This window comes from Cnephaeus nilssonii (assembly GCF_951640355.1).
Source record: "Cnephaeus nilssonii genome assembly, chromosome: Y".
Classification (NCBI taxonomy): domain Eukaryota; kingdom Metazoa; phylum Chordata; class Mammalia; order Chiroptera; family Vespertilionidae; genus Cnephaeus; species Cnephaeus nilssonii.
The window spans coordinates 1,894,737-1,913,241 of record NC_137096.1 but is presented as its reverse complement, the minus strand read 5'-3'; the positions used below and the strand labels follow the sequence as shown (position 1 = coordinate 1,913,241).

General features: G+C 53.6%; 1 protein-coding gene across 2 annotated transcripts in view; it reads right to left on the bottom strand.

Annotated features, from left to right (window-relative positions):
- The window catches only part of TBL1X (transducin beta like 1 X-linked), a 118,697-nt gene that overhangs the window by 10,344 nt on the left and 89,848 nt on the right, over positions 1–18,505 (bottom strand). For both annotated transcript variants that reach the window (XM_079766084.1, XM_079766085.1), the window contains exons 5-15: positions 16,074–16,219; positions 13,182–13,458; positions 12,672–12,804; positions 12,205–12,346; positions 11,670–11,733; positions 11,452–11,549; positions 7,755–7,815; positions 6,553–6,674; positions 3,427–3,501; positions 2,990–3,117; positions 1,114–1,279 (exon numbers count right to left, since the gene is read on the bottom strand). In XM_079766084.1, coding sequence (XP_079622210.1) covers positions 1,114–1,279; positions 2,990–3,117; positions 3,427–3,501; positions 6,553–6,674; positions 7,755–7,815; positions 11,452–11,549; positions 11,670–11,733; positions 12,205–12,346; positions 12,672–12,804; positions 13,182–13,458; positions 16,074–16,219 — 1,412 coding nt within the window. The remainder of the gene's footprint in view (positions 1–1,113; positions 1,280–2,989; positions 3,118–3,426; positions 3,502–6,552; positions 6,675–7,754; positions 7,816–11,451; positions 11,550–11,669; positions 11,734–12,204; positions 12,347–12,671; positions 12,805–13,181; positions 13,459–16,073; positions 16,220–18,505) is intronic.

Here is an 18,505-nt window from a genome sequence, read left to right as displayed (position 1 = left end):
ATGCTGTCACTGTACAAATCCACCCATCACTGTTTCTGTGAAGAGGCACTGTATTCCTGGAACGTGTGTTTTCTGCGTGGCCTGTCTGGGCTGGCTCCGCGGAGGGTCCCCCCCTCCCCTCTCCCTCTCCGAGAGCATGGAGCTCGGGTGAGGCAGACACTGGGAAGCTTGAGGTCTCAGTGGACGCCCTGCCCACGGCAGTTTGCCTCATGTACTACCATCCCTTGCCACAAGGGGGCATGAGCTCAATGCAAATGTACCGCAATGTCAAACCAGCCACAGGGAACCCCAAGGCAGGCTGGATTACAACGGGCGAAGGGAGACCATGCAATCCACCCCGAGGTCACACGAACTGGATCGCTGGCTGTTTGCAACGGCTTGGACCGTTTCTCCTCCATCGGCAGGAGAACCGAGGGCTGACTGCGCAACATAACAGTCCCTGCTCTACCACTCTTTTTAAAAATTTATTGTTATTGATTTCGGAGAGGAAGGGAGAGGGAGAGATAGAAACATCAATGATGAGAGAGAATCATGGACGGGCTGCCTACTGCACGCCCCCTACTGGGGATCCAGCCCACAACCCAGGCATGTGCCCTTGACCGGAATCGAACCCAGGACCCTTGAGAACCTTCAGTCCGCTGAGCGCCGCCCTCTTCCACTCTATATTCAGAACCTCTTACCCAGGGATACCCACGCTGCCGCCCTTTACTCAAATGCTGTCTCCTTTGAGTTCTGCCTACAGCACAACCCAATATGCCATAGCCTTTCCTACCGAAACATAGCCTATTTTCATTAGGAACTCAAAATGGCACCACAAAGCAAACAGATATTCCTTCGCACCCTAAGATTTGCTACACGATGTCAGGGCTGGCCCCGCCCCTTGGCTGACCCCCTGGAAAGCTCGAATGTAATGACACCTGTTGCCCCAACCTTAGCAGCTCGGAAGCAGCATCTCTGGAGACTAGAGGTCTGGGTTACGGTCTTCCCGCCGTTTTCCATGAAAGGATGAGGCGGGTGACTCACTCCCCAGCACAAACTCCCCAGCGGCTGCCTCGAGCCTGAGTCACCAAACCTTGGCCTTGGGTGGGCCGCTGAGAAAGGTCCCCGGATTACCTGAGTGTTCCAGATGTGCACGCACTTGTCGAAGGAGCCGCTGGCCAGGTACTTGCCGTCGGGGCTGAACGCGACGCTGTAGACAGGTTCCTGGTGTTTGGTGAGTGTGTGGATGCACACGCCGCGCTCCACGTCCCACAGCCGGACCGTGGAGTCGAACGAAGCGCTAGGAGGAAGGGAGGAAACGTCACCACAGACACTCGGGACTATCCCCCACCTCCCCAAGGCGTGCATGCATCACACTTTCCTTGTGTCGCTTTTATGTTTTTAGAGACAATAACAGGGATGCTTCGTCGTGGCGAAAATGTGACTCCGATGCATGGACAGCAAAGCCATTGTTATAGAACAACTAGTGGCCCGGTGTACGAAATTCGTGCACATTAAAAGGGGATTAATTAGAGGAAATATTTTAACATTGCTATTTGCCCTCTCTCTATAATAGAAGTGTCAGCGATGAAAGAAAATTACTAAAATGTATATGAAAACCTTCCTCCTGTCAGAGTCTGGGGTGCGCCCACCACCCCCATGTGCTTCAAAAATGCAGGAGACCCATACCGGCCGGCCCCACCCCTCTGGGTGAGGGGCGCAGCCTCAGGTCCCCCGTCAAGCCCCGCCGGGCGGGGGGTGCAGTCTCAGTCCCCCATTAAGCCCTGCTGGGCAGCAGGCATGACCTGAGGTCTCCTGGCCCAGAGTCGGGGCGGGGGGTGTGGCCTGAGGTCCCCCATCAAGCCCCACTGGGTGGGGGGCGTGGCCTGAGGTCCCTCGCCCTGGCCAGGCGTCATGCAGCCTCAGGTCCCTGCTGTCTGGTCGTGATGTTTCGGCATCCTGGCTAATTTGCATATTCCTCTATTATATAAGAAGATAGATTCCTGTCCTTTGCTTTTGCTTTTTTGCATGCTGTTATTGGGGAAACAGGTTTTCACATTCATTGGTTCCTGCATTTTGCTGTGAGCACCATGGATCCCAGACCCCAAAGCATCCCAGCATCTCCAGCCTCAGAATCTCTCCAGCTTGTTTTTCTAGACCAGGCGTCCTCAAACTATGGCCCGGGGGCCACATGCGGGTGTTTTTGCTGTTTTGTTTTTTTACTTCAAAATAAGATATGTGCAGTGTGCACAGGAATTTGTTCAAAGTTTTTTTAAACTATAGTCTGGCCCTCCAACGGTCTGAGGGACAGTGAACTGGCCCCCCGTTTAAAAAGTTTGCGGACCCCTGTTCTAGACGTTCTTACTAAACACGGGGCCGAATGGCGTCCCGCGAGCACTGGGCCGAGGCAGTTCTGTGCACCGCAGCCTAAAGTGGCGTGGGTCTGGGCTGCCCGCCGCGGCCACGTACCCCTCTCCCCAGTTCTGGGGACCATGCTGCTGGCCTGGGGTTCACTACAGAAATGGCGTTGTCAGCCCTGCTAGGGCGGGGCAGCCCTTTGCTGCCACTCAGAACCCTCGCCACCTGCAGCCCGGGTGGACTAAGTAACGCGGGCCTCGGGCACGCTGAGCTCAGCTCTGCTTGCTTTCTCTGCCCTGATGAAAACCTTCACAAAGCCACGTGCCGGACGCCTGGACCCAGAACCCACCAGCCCGGCGGGCACAGGGATCCGCAGCCTTACTCGGGCGTCCCTTCACGGCTCTGTCTCGCGGGCCCTGTCCTATCCGGGGAGCTGCTCGTGTGCAGTTTGGAAGGGCGCGAACTCATTCACAGCACACTTCGCAAGATTTCTGTTCCCTTTGACACAAGCAGCATTTCCCGGCCACGTTCCTGGCCATCTCTTTCACAGACCAACGTTTCTGTTCCCTTTGAAACCGTAACTGTTCCAGCCACAGGGAGCAAGGCGGCGCTGGGAGCCGCGTGGCCCGGGCTGTAGACCGTCCCCTCTCACCTTGCGAGCATGATGCTGGCGTTCGGGTTGCTGGTGGCGGGCCCGGTGGGACTCCACTTTATGGTGTAGATCTCTTTGCTGTGAGCTTGCAGGTCATGGACACACGTGTCCTGTTTCATGCTCCAGATCTAGAGGGCATGTTGGGAAGCGTGTGAGCAGGCAGGAGTTCTTTCTCTGGCCACGAATGGCTCCACACCGTCACGCTGTGAGCGCTTCTCAGGTTTGGGGCCCCGGGGCAGCTCGCCCGCCGGCGGGTCGCTGCCCAGGCAGAGGGGTGGGCAAAAATCATGCCAGCGGCATCGAGTAGCCAAGGGGCAAACTTACAGCAGCGGGAAGAGTGTTCGTTACAAAATCATCACCCAGAGCAGCCGTGAGGGTGAGCCCCGCACCACGCACGGGGGGCTGCCTGGGATCCAGCAGCCCTCCTTCCACGTTACCTTTAACGTCATGTCGTCGGAGCAGGACGCCAGCAACATTCCAGAAGGATCCCACTTGATGGCATTGACCTCATTCTGAAAGAGAGCAAAGGATTTTACAAAGAAACGAAGGCCCGTGAGTAGGTACCACAACCGTCCAGCAGGGGGCAGGGGCGCCCCATCATCTCTGCAGACTCTCCACAGTCTCCACCCCAGGACTCAGATTTTCCTGCTGCTCACTCTGCCTTTCTCATTTAGGTAAATGCACAGCCACGCGCCACGCAAAACCAGTCACCCGCATCCACATTTCTCTAAGAAAAAACTCACACCTCAGGAGCCCATGCATTTACATTTAATAAGCACAGCACAGAAAACCGGTATGACCACTGACCACCGTTGTTTTGAAACTGACATTGGAAATCATTTTCACCCTGGCCGGTGTGGCTCAGTGGCTACAGTGTTGGCCTGTGCACCGAAGGGTGGCGGGTTCAATTCCCAGTCAAGGGCATGTACCTGGTTTGCAGGTTTGACCCTGGTCCCAGTCGGGGTGCATGCAGGAGGTAACCAATAGATGGGTCTCTCTCACATCAATGTTTCTCTCTCTCTCTCCCACTCCCTCCCTCTCTTCCACTCTCTAAAAACCAATGTCGGCATTTTCCATCAAATTCAGGATACTGGCTATTTCTATAATCTCTCTTCAGGTTCATTAGCCTTATTTCTGCAATATCATTCGGCTATTAAACCCATCCTTTAAGATTTTCATTTCAATAAGAAAAAAAAATTTTTTTTTCAGACATTAAACCTCTCAGCTGTCAGATTTCCATTTGACTGTTGTTTTTTAAAAAATATATATTTTATTGATTTTTTTACAGAGAGGAAGGGAGAGAGATAGTTAGAAACATCGATGAGGGAGAAACATCGATCAGCTGCCTCCTGCACACCCCCTACTGGGGATGTGCCTGCAACCAAGGTACGTGCCCTTGACCGGAATCGAACCTGGGACCTTTCAGTCCGCAGGCTGACGCTCTATCCACTGAGCCAAACTGGTTTTGGCTGTTGTTCTTGTTGTTGTTTTTTAATATAGTTTTCCGCCCTAACCGGTTTGGCTCAGTGGCTAGAGCGTCGGCCTGCGGACTAAAGGGTCCTAGGTTTGATTCCGGTCAAGGGCATGTACCTTGGTTGCGGACACATCCCCAATAGGGGGTGTGCAGAAGGCAGCTGATCGATGTTTCTCTCTCATCGATGTTTCTAACTCTCTCTCCCTCTCCCTTCCTCTCTGTAAAAAAATCAATAAAATATATTAAAAATAAATAAATAAAATAATTTTCCTTTCTCTGCTAACATTCCCCATCTGTTCACTCATGACGAGTATCCTTTCCTTTATGCCCTCACACATCTGTTTAATAGCTTCTTTAAGTCCTTTCTCCAAAACCCAACACCTGGCTCATCTCAGGGTCTATGTTTTCTCCACTGCCTGTCCATACCAGGGTCAACTCAACCACCTGAGATACTACAACAGCCCAAGCAGCAAAGGGCTGCAAAAGACCTGGTCTGCAGTAACAGCACCTTTCTTTTCTCTTTTATTAATCACCCCACCCCCAGGAACAGTTAGATGAGAGCCATAATGGTATCACAGATTTGAGTAGGAGAGAGGAGGAGGGAAAAAAAAAAAGGCCTGGCTGGTTTAGCTTAGTGGGTAGTATCGGCCTATGGACTGAAGGGTCCCAGGTTTGATTCCAGTTAAGGGCACACACCTCGGTTGCAGGCTCAATCCCTGGCTTGGTCGGGGTGCGATGCAGGAGGCAACCGGTCAATGTGTCTCTCTCACACAGACGTCTCTCTCTCTCTCTCTCCCTCTCCTTTCCACTCTCTCTAAAAAAATCAATAAGAAAGTATCCTCAGGTGAGGATTAACAAAAGAATAAAAAATAATTAAAAAATTAAATGTGTTAATAGAAACATTCAAAAAGCAGGTCACAAATCTGCTTAAAGGAACATCAGTAGCATTTTAATAGGATATAGGAAATTATGCTGCAAAAAATATTCCTATCATTTAAAAATCCAAGGGATGAGCCGAAACCGGTTTGGCTCAGTGGATAGAGCGTCGGCCTGCGGACTGAAAGGTCCCAGGTTCGATTCCGGTCAAGGGCATGTACATTGGTTGCGGGCACATCCCCGGTAGGGGGTGTGCAGGAGGCAGCTGGTCGATGTTTCTCTCTCATCGATGTTTCTAGCTCTCTATCCCTCTCCCTTCCTCTCTGTAAAAAATCAATAAAATATTAAAAATCCAAGGGATAACTAGGCCGTCACAGCATCTTTTTTTTTTTTTTTTAATAGATTTTATTTATTTCAGAGAGGAAGGGAGAGGGAAAAGAGAGAGAGAAACATCAATGATGAGAGCGAATCATTGATCGGCTGCCCTGTACTGGGGATGGAGCCCGCAACGTAGGCATGTGCCCTGACCTGCCGGAAGCCAATTCCAGCATGTCATAATTGCAAGAGTTTCATCGCATGGTTGATGGAACTTGGGGACTCAACAAGGGCTGAGTCACATATGTTATCGCCTGATGGAATGGCTAAAGGCATTTCCCCAAACCTGAAAAGGATACACTAAACTGATTGTTTGCTGCCAGACAGCTCAGGGCATCTTAATCTACATGTTATTGCCTCCTACTGGCCAAACACCTGAACAGCCGTAAGCTATTCCCCATTCTGACAATGGACTCTGTAGAGGAAACCCTACCCTTTGAAGTGTATATCTTCACCTTACCTTAGGACAATTTGTGTTAATAAAAAGCAAGGGGTCCTGAGACAAGGAGAACTTAGTTTCTTTAGCCAGGCTCCTCTGATCCCCAATGCCTTTCAAAATTATCTTTCGTCTCTGGACTCGTATTCAATCTATGCATAGCCCTTCTCCAGATTCCAGAACCCCTCTAGATGCTGGATCAAGACCACCAGCGTTTAATGTCGCCCAACGTCCGACACTGACCAGAATCGTCCGACACTGACCAGAATCGAACCTGGGACCCTTTAGTCCGAATCTTTATCCACTGAGCCAAACCGGCTAGGGCTGTCACAGCATCTTTTAATCCGAGGCTCTCCCGTCCTGGCACATGCCCATGAACTTGAGCCCCGTCCTCCCACTTACCGTGTGTCCCTGAAAGGTTTTGACGGGGCGGTCGCAGCTGAGTCTGCAGACATGAATGCACATGTCAGTGCTACAGGAGGCGAAGGTCGTGTTGTTCTGCCAGTCCACATCGAGGGCGGGGGCTGTGGGCGGGATAGGGGGTGGAACACTGGAGTCTCTAGAGCCTGGGCTGCCCCACGTGGCCTGCTGTGGCCACAACACACAGAGGGACGTGGCTAGGCCCACAGCAGCGGCTGCACACCCCTGTGGGAAAGACGCCCCACCTCAGGGAGACCCTGCTGTCTTGGCCCACGTCTGGGGATCTGGATTTCCGAAGGTTCCCACCATTCCCTAACTGATAAGAGCAGCTTCTGTACTTAAACTGCAAACTAGTAGTTTACGCCAGTTCCTTCCAGGAGTCTGGAACCTGGGTCCGAGCCCGGGAGAGGCTGCCTGCAGTACCAGCCTCCATGAAGATCCTGGACATGAGTCTCCACTGAGCTCCACGTGGCCTGTCACACTCGTCTCCGGGGAAATCGGCCTGTCCTTGGCGACTCCCGGAGAGAAGACCATTGCCAATGCTGGATTTCACCATGACCTTTCCCCTCTCGGCTGACTGTGCTCTATGTCCTTCCGCTGTGACGAACCTAAGCTGGGACTCCCCATGTGGGCACGGTCTCAGGGATCCCCAACACGGCTCCCCTGGGCTGGCAGGAGAAAGGAGGCCACACTGGTCCTGGGATTGGTACCCCGGGGTGTTTTTCACGCTTTGATTTTGGGGAATCTGTACCGTGGATGCCTCAGAGCACTGCGATTGCAGCTGGATTCCATGGACACACTCCTTGGCGTAGTCAGGAATACCTCACAAGACGTTTCATGGGAACTCTGCGCTATTATTTCCAAACTAGAGGCCTGGTGCATGACATCCGTACACTAGGGGGTCCCTCAGCCCGGCCTGCACCCTCTCCCAGTCCAGGAGCCCTTAGGGGATGTCTGACTGATGGCTTAGGCCTGCTCGTCAGCCGTGAGCCCAGCTCAGGGTTTCTGGCTGAGCAGCACTCCCCCTATGGGAGCACACTGACTATGAGGGGGCAGCTCCTGCACTGAGCGACTGCCCCCTGGTGGTCAGTGCGCGTCATAGAGTCTGGTCGTTCCGCCGTTTGGTCAATTTGCATGTTAGCCTTTTATTATATAGGATTACAAAACCCAACCAAAAGACTCACCAGAGTGAAATGGAAACTGCTGTTTGGCTTCTCCCGTGTGGGCATCCCAAATGATTGTTGTCTGTGCTCCGCAAATGAAAAGGAAAGGTTAGTGAGTGTTCTTCTCGCCGTTTTCTCTCGGAAAAGTTATCACACAAGACGAGGCAGTGGCCCCTCCTCCCTCCCCTCCAGCGCTGCCCAATAAACACAGGTCGGAGCCACGCGGGGAGCTTTGTTTCCTAGGAAGCACTCCATGAAAAAAAGAAAAAGAGAAACCGTGAAAACTGCCTTTTCTTTTCGTTTTTTGATGCTGTGACTCGGATATGAACCGAGGCTGCTGTGGCCATAAAACTACTTTTTCACTACACATTTTATTTGACTCCGGTCTGGCCAAAATAGGGTTTCAACCTATGTTCATGAGCTCCTGGGCAGTCCTTTTGCCCACGTCTGTGGAATCCGGTGTTTTACAGAAGAACTGGCTGTAAGTTGTGCTGACTGCAGGCGTTTTCAGAGGAAATGTAAACCATCTCAAGAGCCAGGTGGGCTGGAGGCGACTCCACAAGACACAGCAGCTGTAACCGATCACTGGAAAAGTACCAATACGGTGGGGGTTTCCCCTCTCCCATTACAAGTTGCAAAAACTCACACGAAAGCTTATCGACGTATCTCTCTGGCACTTTCCCAAATGAGGAGCTGAGGAAGAAACGGGCATTTCTGAAAACTGCCCTGTGCGTCGGCCACGCCCTGAATTGGGGATAAAGAGCAGAGCAACGAGCCGCACTGGCACGAGGCCCCGTGCAGCGGTCTCTAAAGAAGGGAGAGAGACGGTTTCCCTGGAAAACAAGCAGGAATTCTTAGGAATCTACTTGATGTTGGGAAGACAGCGAAGCCCCCGGAGGCAGCTCAGGGAAACCACTGGGATTTCGTCTTCATCACCTCACTTAACCGGAACCTCCCAGTCGCTGACAATAGAGCCGTTGGGTGAAGAAGAACTGGCTGTAAGTTGTGCTGACTGCAGGCGTTTTCAGAGGAAATACTCGGGGCAGTGAGTACCTTTGAAACCGGATTCTCGGCGTTTTGGGTCAGCTCTAGACCAATGAACATCTCTTGTTCATTTGTTTGGTGGGGCTAACACTTTTCTGACTCCCCAAAACCGGGTGCTGCCGAGTATACATAAACTCACAATTCTGATGCAATTTCACACACTACATCAGTAATCAAGTCATTTTGTTGATGTCTACATTCAATATATCCCAGACAAAAGAGAACATTCATTACGCAAGAGCTGTTAAGAATCTGAACTAGCTCGGCCGGCATGGCTCAGGGGTTGAGCACTGACCTATGAACCAGGAGGTTGCGGTTCTACTCCTGGTCAGGGCACATGCCCGGGTTGCACGGTTGCGGGCTCGATCCCCAGTGTGGGGCGTGCAGGAGGCAGCCGATCAATGATTCTTTCTCATCATAGATGTGTCTATCTCTCCCTCTCCCTTCCTCTCTGAAATAAATTCAAATGTATTAATTAAAAAAGAGAATCTGAAATATACTTTAGCCCCCTGGGGTTAAGCTTCCACTGAAGGTCAGCGCCAGATTCCCCATAAATTACACTTCCTCCCGGGTATTACCCTCTGAACGCTATTATTATCTCTGCCGTGGCTGGCTGATGAAGGCAGACAGTGCGTTGCCAAAGACTGACAGAATTTTAAACGTGCACTTCCAGGGACCAAACAGCTCAGCTCCTGGTAGTGACCACTGACCATCGGGTGGAAAATCAGACGTGATTATGAAAAAATTAGCTCCTGAGGCAGTCAGGAGGCGAGGACACAAAGCACTGGCTACAATTCTGTGAAAGGGCAGTAGCTGCGGGCCGGACCCAGGGCCTGCCTTCCAACCCACGTCCTCTCCACACCAGTGTGTCCGTGGGCCAGTGTGTCCCGGGGCAAGTCCGCAAGGCTCTCTGTGGCCCGAGGTCCATGTTCTGTATGCCCACCTCCCATCCGAGAGCATCCAATAGGCCAACAGAGGCGGGCAAGCGCTCCTTAAGGTTCCTGATCACTCCCACAAGTTATTTTAGTAACCGCATCAGCCACGTACAAGGTGCAGTGGTGTGTGGGAAGCACCTGACTCAGAGCCCCTCGTGGAAAATTCGGCGGCCACTCCACGAGAGCCTCTGTCTAGTGGGCCAACCGCAACTCCTCAGCTTTTCCTATTGGGAATGAGGCTGTCGCCCGGCTGGCATGGCTCAGTGGTTGAAAGTTGACCTATGAACCAGGAGATAACGGTTCGATTCCCGGTCAAGGGCACGTGCCTGGGTTGTAGGCTCGGTCCCCAGTGTGGGGAGTGCAGGAGGGAGCTGATTGATGACTCTCTCATCATTGATGCTTTTATCTCTCTGTTCCTCTCTCTTGGTCTCTGTAATCAATAAAAATAGAGGGAAAAAAGAAAAGAGCCCTAGCCGGTTTGGCTCAGTGGATAGAGCGGCCTGCGGACTGAAGGGTCCCAGTTCAATTCCAGTCAAGGGCACATTCTTGGGTTGCAGGCTCGATCCCCAATAGGGGTGTGCAGAAGGCAGCTGATCCATGATTTTCTCTCGTTGATGTTTCTATCTCTCTCTCCTTCTCCCTTCCTCTCTGAAATCAATAAAAATGTTTGTTTCTAAATGAAAGGTACAAAGAAATGAGACTGCGAAGTTTGAACAAAGCGTTTACTGGCTTAAAAGAGAGAGATAAAGAACACACAATTCAATGACCTAGAGGGTCACACTGGAGTGTGGAGTTCAGCAAAGCTATTTTTTGCCGAGGGCCTGAGGGTCAGTACTTTTGGCTCCGAGGCTGTCACTGAGCTGTGCACCTCAAGTGACCAGGGGAGGTCTGCACCAAGGTCTGTGGAGTGTGCGACATATTAAGACATGACGGGCGCCTGACTGGCGTGGCTCAGGGGTTGAGCATTGACCTATGAACCAGGAGGTCACGGTTCGATTTACCTTCAGGGCACAGGCCCGGGTTGTGGGATGTGGGATGGATCCCCAGTAGGGGGCGTGCAGGAGGCAGTGGATCAGTGATTCTCTCTCATCATTGATGTTTCTGTCTCTCCTTCTCCCTTTCTCTCTGAATTCAATAAAAACATATATACACCGAGTGGCCAGATTATTATGATCTCTGAACGCATAATAATCTGGCCGCTCAACATATATATATACACACATACACACACACATATATGTATATATGTGTGTGTGTATATATGTGTGTATATATATAATATATATATGTACATTAGAGGCCCGGTGCATGAAGTTGTGCATGGGTGGGGTCCGGCCAGCCTGGCCAGGGGGAGGGGACATGGGCGGTTGGCCGGCCTGCCTGCTGGTCGAACTCCTGGTCGAGGGGACAATTTTCATATTAGCCTTTTATTCTATAGGATAGACACTGAGTGGCCAGATTATTATGCGTTCAGAGATCATAATAATCTGGCCACTCAGTGTATACTGTGTGTGTATATATATACATACATACATACATATATATATATATATATATATATATAAAAAGTGATGGGCTAGAAATGGCCAGCAAGGTCACCGCCAGGAACACCAACAAGCACTACCCATTTCTTAAGAGGAAGCAGAAAGCCTCAGATTTCAAAGAAACCACGATGTTATCCAGAGATTCAACACCAATAAGTGTCTACAGATCAAAGACGTATTTTAGCAAATACTCACTTTGTCCACACCAGCACTCAAAATGTAATTCCCCTTTTTGTTCCATTTCAAGGCAAAGATGGGGCCTTTGTGTTGGCCTAAGGTGCTGGCCAGGTTACCTGTTGAGTCAGTAAACAAACAACAAACAGGCTGACTTCAAGGCCACGGGCCCATTCACGCGGCACTTCCACACCAAAGCCACTCTTCTCGAACCCCGACCCGAGGGTGGCAGCACTCACCGTCTTCCGTCCAGATTCTCGCAAAGCCATCGTAGGAGCCCGTGGCCAGCAGCGTCCCATCGCTCTGCGGGCCGGAAAGAAACAGGCCAACAGAAACAGCTTAGCAGGGGCAGTTCTGACAAAGGGAAGAGAACCTCTCACCCCAGGGCTAGAACATTCTCACATGGATAACCGGTCCCCAGCCCGGCCGGTGTGGCTCAGGGGTTGAGCGTCAACCTGTGAACCAGGAGGCCCTGGTTCGATTCCCGGTCAGGGAACGTGCCGGGGTTGCGGGCTTGATCCCAGAGTGGGGCGTGCAGGAGGCAGCTGGTTGATGACTCTCTCTCATCATCAATGTTTCTATCTCTTCCCCTCTCTTCCTCTCTGAGATCAATAAAAACATTAAAAAAAAAAAGAAACATGAAGGTGGAAGTCACGTTTCCCTGGCTGCTCGGAGACGCGGGCTAACGCTGGGAAGGGAGCCCCACGACCCCAGCCCCCCTGCACCCCACGTGGCACCAGGGGGTCCAGCATGTGGGAGGCGGCCGGGGCTTACGTTCCAGTCCAGCGAGGTCACGTCCTTGTTGCTGGGCACGTCGTGGCCGCCCTCGCGGATGCAGTGCCGCAGCACGAGCTGGGTGGACGCCCCGTTGCTGCTCTCGTTCAGGTTCCAGATCCGCGCCGTCGAGTCTCCGGACCTGCAGAAAGAAGCGTCCCGCAGTCAGCTACCAGCGTGCCCCGGATTTCTCCCTTTCCCCACCATGCAGCCCGCGTCAGGGCCCGCAGCTGACGGGCAGGGGCAGGCCACAGCTCCAGGCCGAGCGGCTCGGGCCGGGCACCGGGAGAGACCCAAGGGCACGGCCTGCCCCAGTCCAACCCATGGCAGGGGCGCCCCAGGCCTCGGTCTGCACCCCTGGGCAGGTGCCCAGGTAGGTGAGAGGGGACGCGCTCCGGAGGCGGGACTGTACTGCACGTGGAGCAGCTGGGCTCCCCGCCCAGAGCACCCCAGGCTGACGCCCTTACCCCGAGGCCAGGAGGTCGCTGACGGGGTTCCAGGCGCAGATGAAGACCTCGGACTCGTGGCCCCGAAGCACCGTGGCTTTGTTGGGTGGGATCTCAACATCGCCGTCTATGTCCATGGGCTTCGAGTGGTTATCTGTGGGAGGGAACGGAAGTCGCGTGGCTGAGCAACCTAGGACGGAGGTGAAGAATTCGGTGGCCTGCACCTGCTCACGGTAACCTGCCACGGGGCTGCGCTGTGGCCGGGAGGCTGGATGTGAGGAGGCCACGGGCTGAGGTGTGAACGCCATGGTCATCTCGCCCCTCAGGGCCGGGCGGCTGCACGGCTGATCCGAGGGAAGCAAATTTCACCCAGGGGAGAACCCTCACGTCTGCCTAAGACATGCACAGGTGCACGCACATACATCCACACGCGCACACACACACACACACACACACACACAACCCAACAGAGGCACATGCGTGCACAGATACACACGCACACACATCGGCATACTACATGCCCACACTTACTTATGGCATGTGCTCCGTTCTCCTCCCCGTTCACTGTGGCTTCCCCGTTCTTTGGGGCGTTGGGCTGGGAAACAGCTGCTGGGGTCACCGTGGCTGTCGTGGCCGCTGTGGCCGTCGTGGCTGCTGCTGCCGCCGCCGCCGCCGCCGCCGCCGCACTGGCCTGCTGCTGCGCGAGCTTCTCCCGGAAGGCCTGCTGCCGCGTCTGCACCACATCGGGCATCACGGCGTCGATGAGGGACAGGGACTCTATGGGGCGGCCATCGAACACCGTGCCGTCCTGGGGGAAGCCAGGGCCGGCCGTCAGCCCCGAAGCTCCTGGCACTGGGCTATTGGCACCGCAGGCTGACAGGTGCGGGCAGAGGTGAGGAGGGGCAGGCGCTGCCCAGGGCATAGCGGTGGGCCAGGCGGTGGGCAGAGTGTGTGGGGGGCTAAGCCTGGGTGTAGGACAGGGTGTAATGCGGTCTTCAATGGGGGACCCAATGTTTGGTAAATACCACACTGAACTGGGGCACTGCCGTATTTCATGTAAAAGATGCTCTACTGTAGCTGAGGCACTGCCATATTTCATGTAAAAGATGCTATACTGTTATCTGGGGCACTGCCGTATTTCATGTAAAAGGTGCTTTACTGTAGCTGAGGCACTACCGTATTTCACGTAAAAGATGCTCTACTGTATCTGAGGCACTGCCGTATTTCATGTAAAAGGTGCTCTACTGTTATCTGGGGCACTGCCATATTTCATGTAAAAATGCTCTACTACCATAACTGGTTTGGCTCAGTGGATAGAGCATCGGCCTGCAGACTGAAGGGTCCCAGGTTCGATTCTGTTCAAGGGCATGTACCTCGGTTGCAGGCACAACCCCAGTGGGGTTGTGCAGGAGGCAGCTGATCAATGTTTCTCTCTCATCGATGTTTCTAGCTCTCTATCCCTCTCCCTTCCTCTCTGTTAAAAAATCAATAAAATATATATTTTTAAAAAAGATGCTCTACTGTTATCTGGGGCACTGCCGTATTTCATGTAAAAGGTGCTCTACTGTATCTGAGGCACTACCACATTTCATGTAAAAGATGCTCTACTACTATATCTGGGGCACTGCCGTATCTCATATAAAAGATGCTCTCCCAGACCCTATGATTCTCAATAATGGAGGGGTGCCCGCTCAAGGGACTTGTGCTACGCCTGGACACCTTTTTTGTTGTCAAAGTGGGACAGAAAATGCTGCCGACATGTGGCGGTGGAGACCCGGGAGCTGCTCAACGCCCTGCCGTGCACAGGACGCCCCATCCCAGGAATGTCCAGCGCCCCCAGGCTGAGAAGGCTGCGAGGACAGGTGTGGGAAGTCCCTGCGAGGAACGACCTGCCATGTGGAGAGCGTGTCTGCAGAAAGCTCGGCCCAAATCAGGGCCTCCTGCTCCGGGAGGACCCCACTCCGAGAACATCCGCCTAGTGACTGGGTGCACTGCCCATCGGCGGCCCTGGGAAAGGCCTGCATGCCCAGTCGGTGGCTCAGTAGGCTGGAGCATCCTCCCGTACCCCAAAAGGTCGTGGGTTTGATCCCCGGTTGGGACACGTGCGGGAGGCAACCGATGGATGTTTCTCTCACATTGCTGTTTCTCTCTCTCTCCCTTCCTCTCTAACATCAATAAACACATCCTCAGGTGAGGATAAAAAAAACAAAAGTCACCCCAGCTGGTTTGGGCCAGTGGACAGAGCGTCGGCCTGTGGACTGAAGGGTCCCGGGTTCGATTCCCGGTCAAGGGCATGTGCCCGGGTTGCAGGCTCCATCCCTAGTGTGGTGGCATGCAGGAGGCAGCCGATCGATGATTCTCTCTCATCATTAATTTTTTAAAAATATTTTGTTGATTTTAGAGAGGAAGGGAGAGGGAGAGAGAGAGAGAGATAGAAACATCAATGATGAGAATCATTGATTGGCTGCCTCCTGCACACCCCCTACTGGGGATCGAGCCTGCAACCCAGGCATGTGCCCTTGGCCAGGAATCGAACCTGGGACCTTTCAGTCCGCAGGCTGATGCACTATCCACTGAGCCAAACCAGCTAGGGCTCATCATGGATGTTTTTATCTCTCTCCCTCTCCCTCTCTCTCTGAAAAAAATAAATAAAATAAAATAAAATAAAACTGCCGCTGCATGTAAAATTGGCCCAACTACACAGTGAGCCCCGCCTGAAAAGAGGAGGGGACACGCGCAAATTGACACCATTTTACTTTGTCACTGTGGTCACCTTCTCCCACCAGCTCCCTGGTGAGCACTGTCGCCCGTCCGGCACCTGAAAGGCTCTGGAGTAGGACAGTCACCCCGTCCTTCCCCGATTCTCTGACTGCACAGGTCAGGGTCACTGGAAGGACCGATTCTACAGGACAAGGCTTGAGGTCCCCGGGGAACCGGCGGGCTCAGAGAGCGCGGGGAGGGACGCCCCTTCTGTGCTCGGCACGGTGCACGCCTGCCCTCAGGTGGGACGTGGAGCAAGGTCAGCTGTGTTTTCAGAGGGGGGAGCGCACGTGATACCGCGGTGCTGGTCAGCAGCCAGCCAGCTGCATGTGCATGTGGAAACCATGACGCTCAGTAGCCGGCCATCCGTGTGTGCGTGTGGAGACCATGATGCATGACACTCAGCAGCCGGCCATCCGTGTGTGCGTGTGGAGACCATGATGCATGACGCTCAGTAGCCGGCCATCCGTGTGTGCATGTGGAAAACCCTTGGGTGCACGGGGCCTGGACAGCTCACTCCGTGTGTATGCCCAGGCCCGCCGTCCCTGCAGCCTGCAGTGAAGCCACCCACTCTCCCACCCCGTCGAGGACCTCCGGGCCGCGTGCAGGATGGGGCCTGCTCCCGCCCTCCCAGGACCCGGGAGAGGGGCGGGGCGCACGAACCTCGTTGATGCTGATCTCGGCCTCCACGTACTGCAGCCCCTTCTGCAGGATGGAGATGAGGGCGGCGGGCGGCACCAGCGTCCCGTTGATGTTCGACTGGCTGATGTGGCTCTCGATGCCGAAGGTGAACGCCGAGTGGGAGAAGCCTGCAGCCAGACAGACAGGGAAGGCGGGTGTGAGCCTGGAGCAGGCGGAGGCCCGGCCACGGGCACTAAGGGGCACGGGGCCTCACCCACCTAATCAATGCAGGACCCCCGGCTTCTGGTTTGGGGGGAAGCGGGCGGGGGCAAGGGGAGACACAGGCCCCGGAAGACCCACATTTGCCCAGGATGGAAAACAGATTGGGGGTACAGCCATCTCAGCTTTATTTTTATTTTTTTAATTGATTTCAGAGAGGAAGGGGGAGAGAGAGAAACGTCAATGATGAGAGAGAACCATAGATCGGCTGCCCGCTGCACACCCCCACTGAGCCCCAAACCTGATGAGGACATTGAGAAAGGAATATCCCAGCCTGGCTGGTGAGATTCGCTGGTTGAGCGCTGACCTATGGAACCAGGAGGTCACGGTTCGATTCCCGGTCAGGGCACATGCCCAGGTTGTAGGCTCGATCCCCAGTGGGAGGCGTGGGGGAGGCAGCTGATTCATGATTCCCTCCATCATTGGTCCCTCTCCCTCTCCCTCTCCCTTCCTCTCTCTGAAATCAATACAATATATTTTAAAAAAGGAGCCATCCCAGTCCAGCTGGCCTCGGTGAGATGCACGTTAATTCCCCAGACCCAGCACGAAGGCTGAATTTAGCAACACAGAAAAGGACACGATGTCCGAGCCAAGTAGGGTGAACTCCAGGAACTCAGGGCTTCCTGTCAGAAAACAAGCCAGCGGAGTTCACCACATTGGAAAGAGGAAGGTTCTGGAACCAGATGGCCGATCTGAATCCTAGCTTTCTGCCTGGCTGGTGGTGTGACTTGGGGAACTCAGCAACCTGTCCACACCCTGGGTTTCTCCTTGTACAAGAGGGAGCAGCTCAGCCTCTTCCTGGGGGTTAATCGTTTCATCTGAGACGTCATTGGAATCACGCCTGGCACACAGTAGGTGCTCAATAAATGTGAGCTGCACACCCATGTACCAGGAGGTCGCCCCCGGGAGGAAGAGTGATCCCGCCCAGATGTCCACAGTACGAGGCTGAGAAACCCTGACCTTCATGAACCCTCCCTTCCTCTCTGTACAAAAATCAATAAAATATATTTTAAAAAATTTAAAAAAAAGAAAAAACAATAAAAATGACAAAGTAAAAACCAACGGACACACCCACAAGCAATTCTGTGACCTGGGTAAGGCGGCCCTGTAGGGGGCAGCCTGATGCTGTGTAATGGGGAAAGCAATGTTCAGCGATGGGCGCGGGCTCGTGTGAGGAATCCCGCTCTCATGTGGACAAAGCTGGGCCAGGGGCCGGTGGTTTCCCCATAGGAAGGTACGTTTACCCCACAGGAAGGTGTGTTCCCCACAGGAAGGTGCATTTCCTCCACAGGAAGGTGTGTTCCCCACAGGAAGGTGCATTTCCCCCACAGGAAGGTGTGTTCCCCACAGGAAGGTGCATTTCCCCCACAGGAAGGTGTGTTCCCCACAGGAAGGTGCATTTCCCCCACAGGAAGGTGTGTTCCCCACAGGAAGGTGCATTTCCCCCACAGGAAGGTGTGTTCCCCTGAAACAAGGTGCATTTCCCCCACAGGAAGGTGTGTTCCCCACAGGAAGGTGTGTTCCCCTGAAACAAGGTGCATTTCCCCCACAGGAAAAAGGCTGTCTGCACAGGAAGGTGCGTTTCCCCCCACAGGAAGAAGGGTTCCCACAAAAGGAAGGTGCCCTTTCCTCAGAGGAGGGTGCATTTCTCCCACAGAAACGTGTTTCCCCACAAGAAGGTGCGTATCCCCCACAGGAAGAAGGGTTTCCCCACAGGAAAATGCACTCCCACCACAAGAAGGGTTCCCCTACAAGGAGAAGGGTTCCCTCACAGGAAGGTGGGTTCACCCCACAGGAAAGTGCGATTCCCCCACAGGAAGGTGCGTTTCCCCTACAGCAGTGATGGCGAACCTATGACACGCGTGTCAGCACTGACACGCGTAGCCATTTCTGATGACACGCGGCCGCATGCCGAGGATGAAACATTTGCTGCTCCTGAGGATGAAACATTTGCGAAATAATGTTTTTTCCTCCAACTGACACACTACCCGAGTTATGCTGTTTTTTGGCGATGTTTGACACACCAAGCTCAAAAGGTTGCCCATCACTGCCCCACAGGAAGGTGCATTTCCCCACAGGAAGATGTATTCCCCCAACAGGAAGGTGCCTTTCCCCCACAGGAAGTTGCGTTCCACCACAGGAAGGTGCGTTTACTCCACAGGAAGAAGGGTTCCCGCATCGGAAGGTGCATTTCC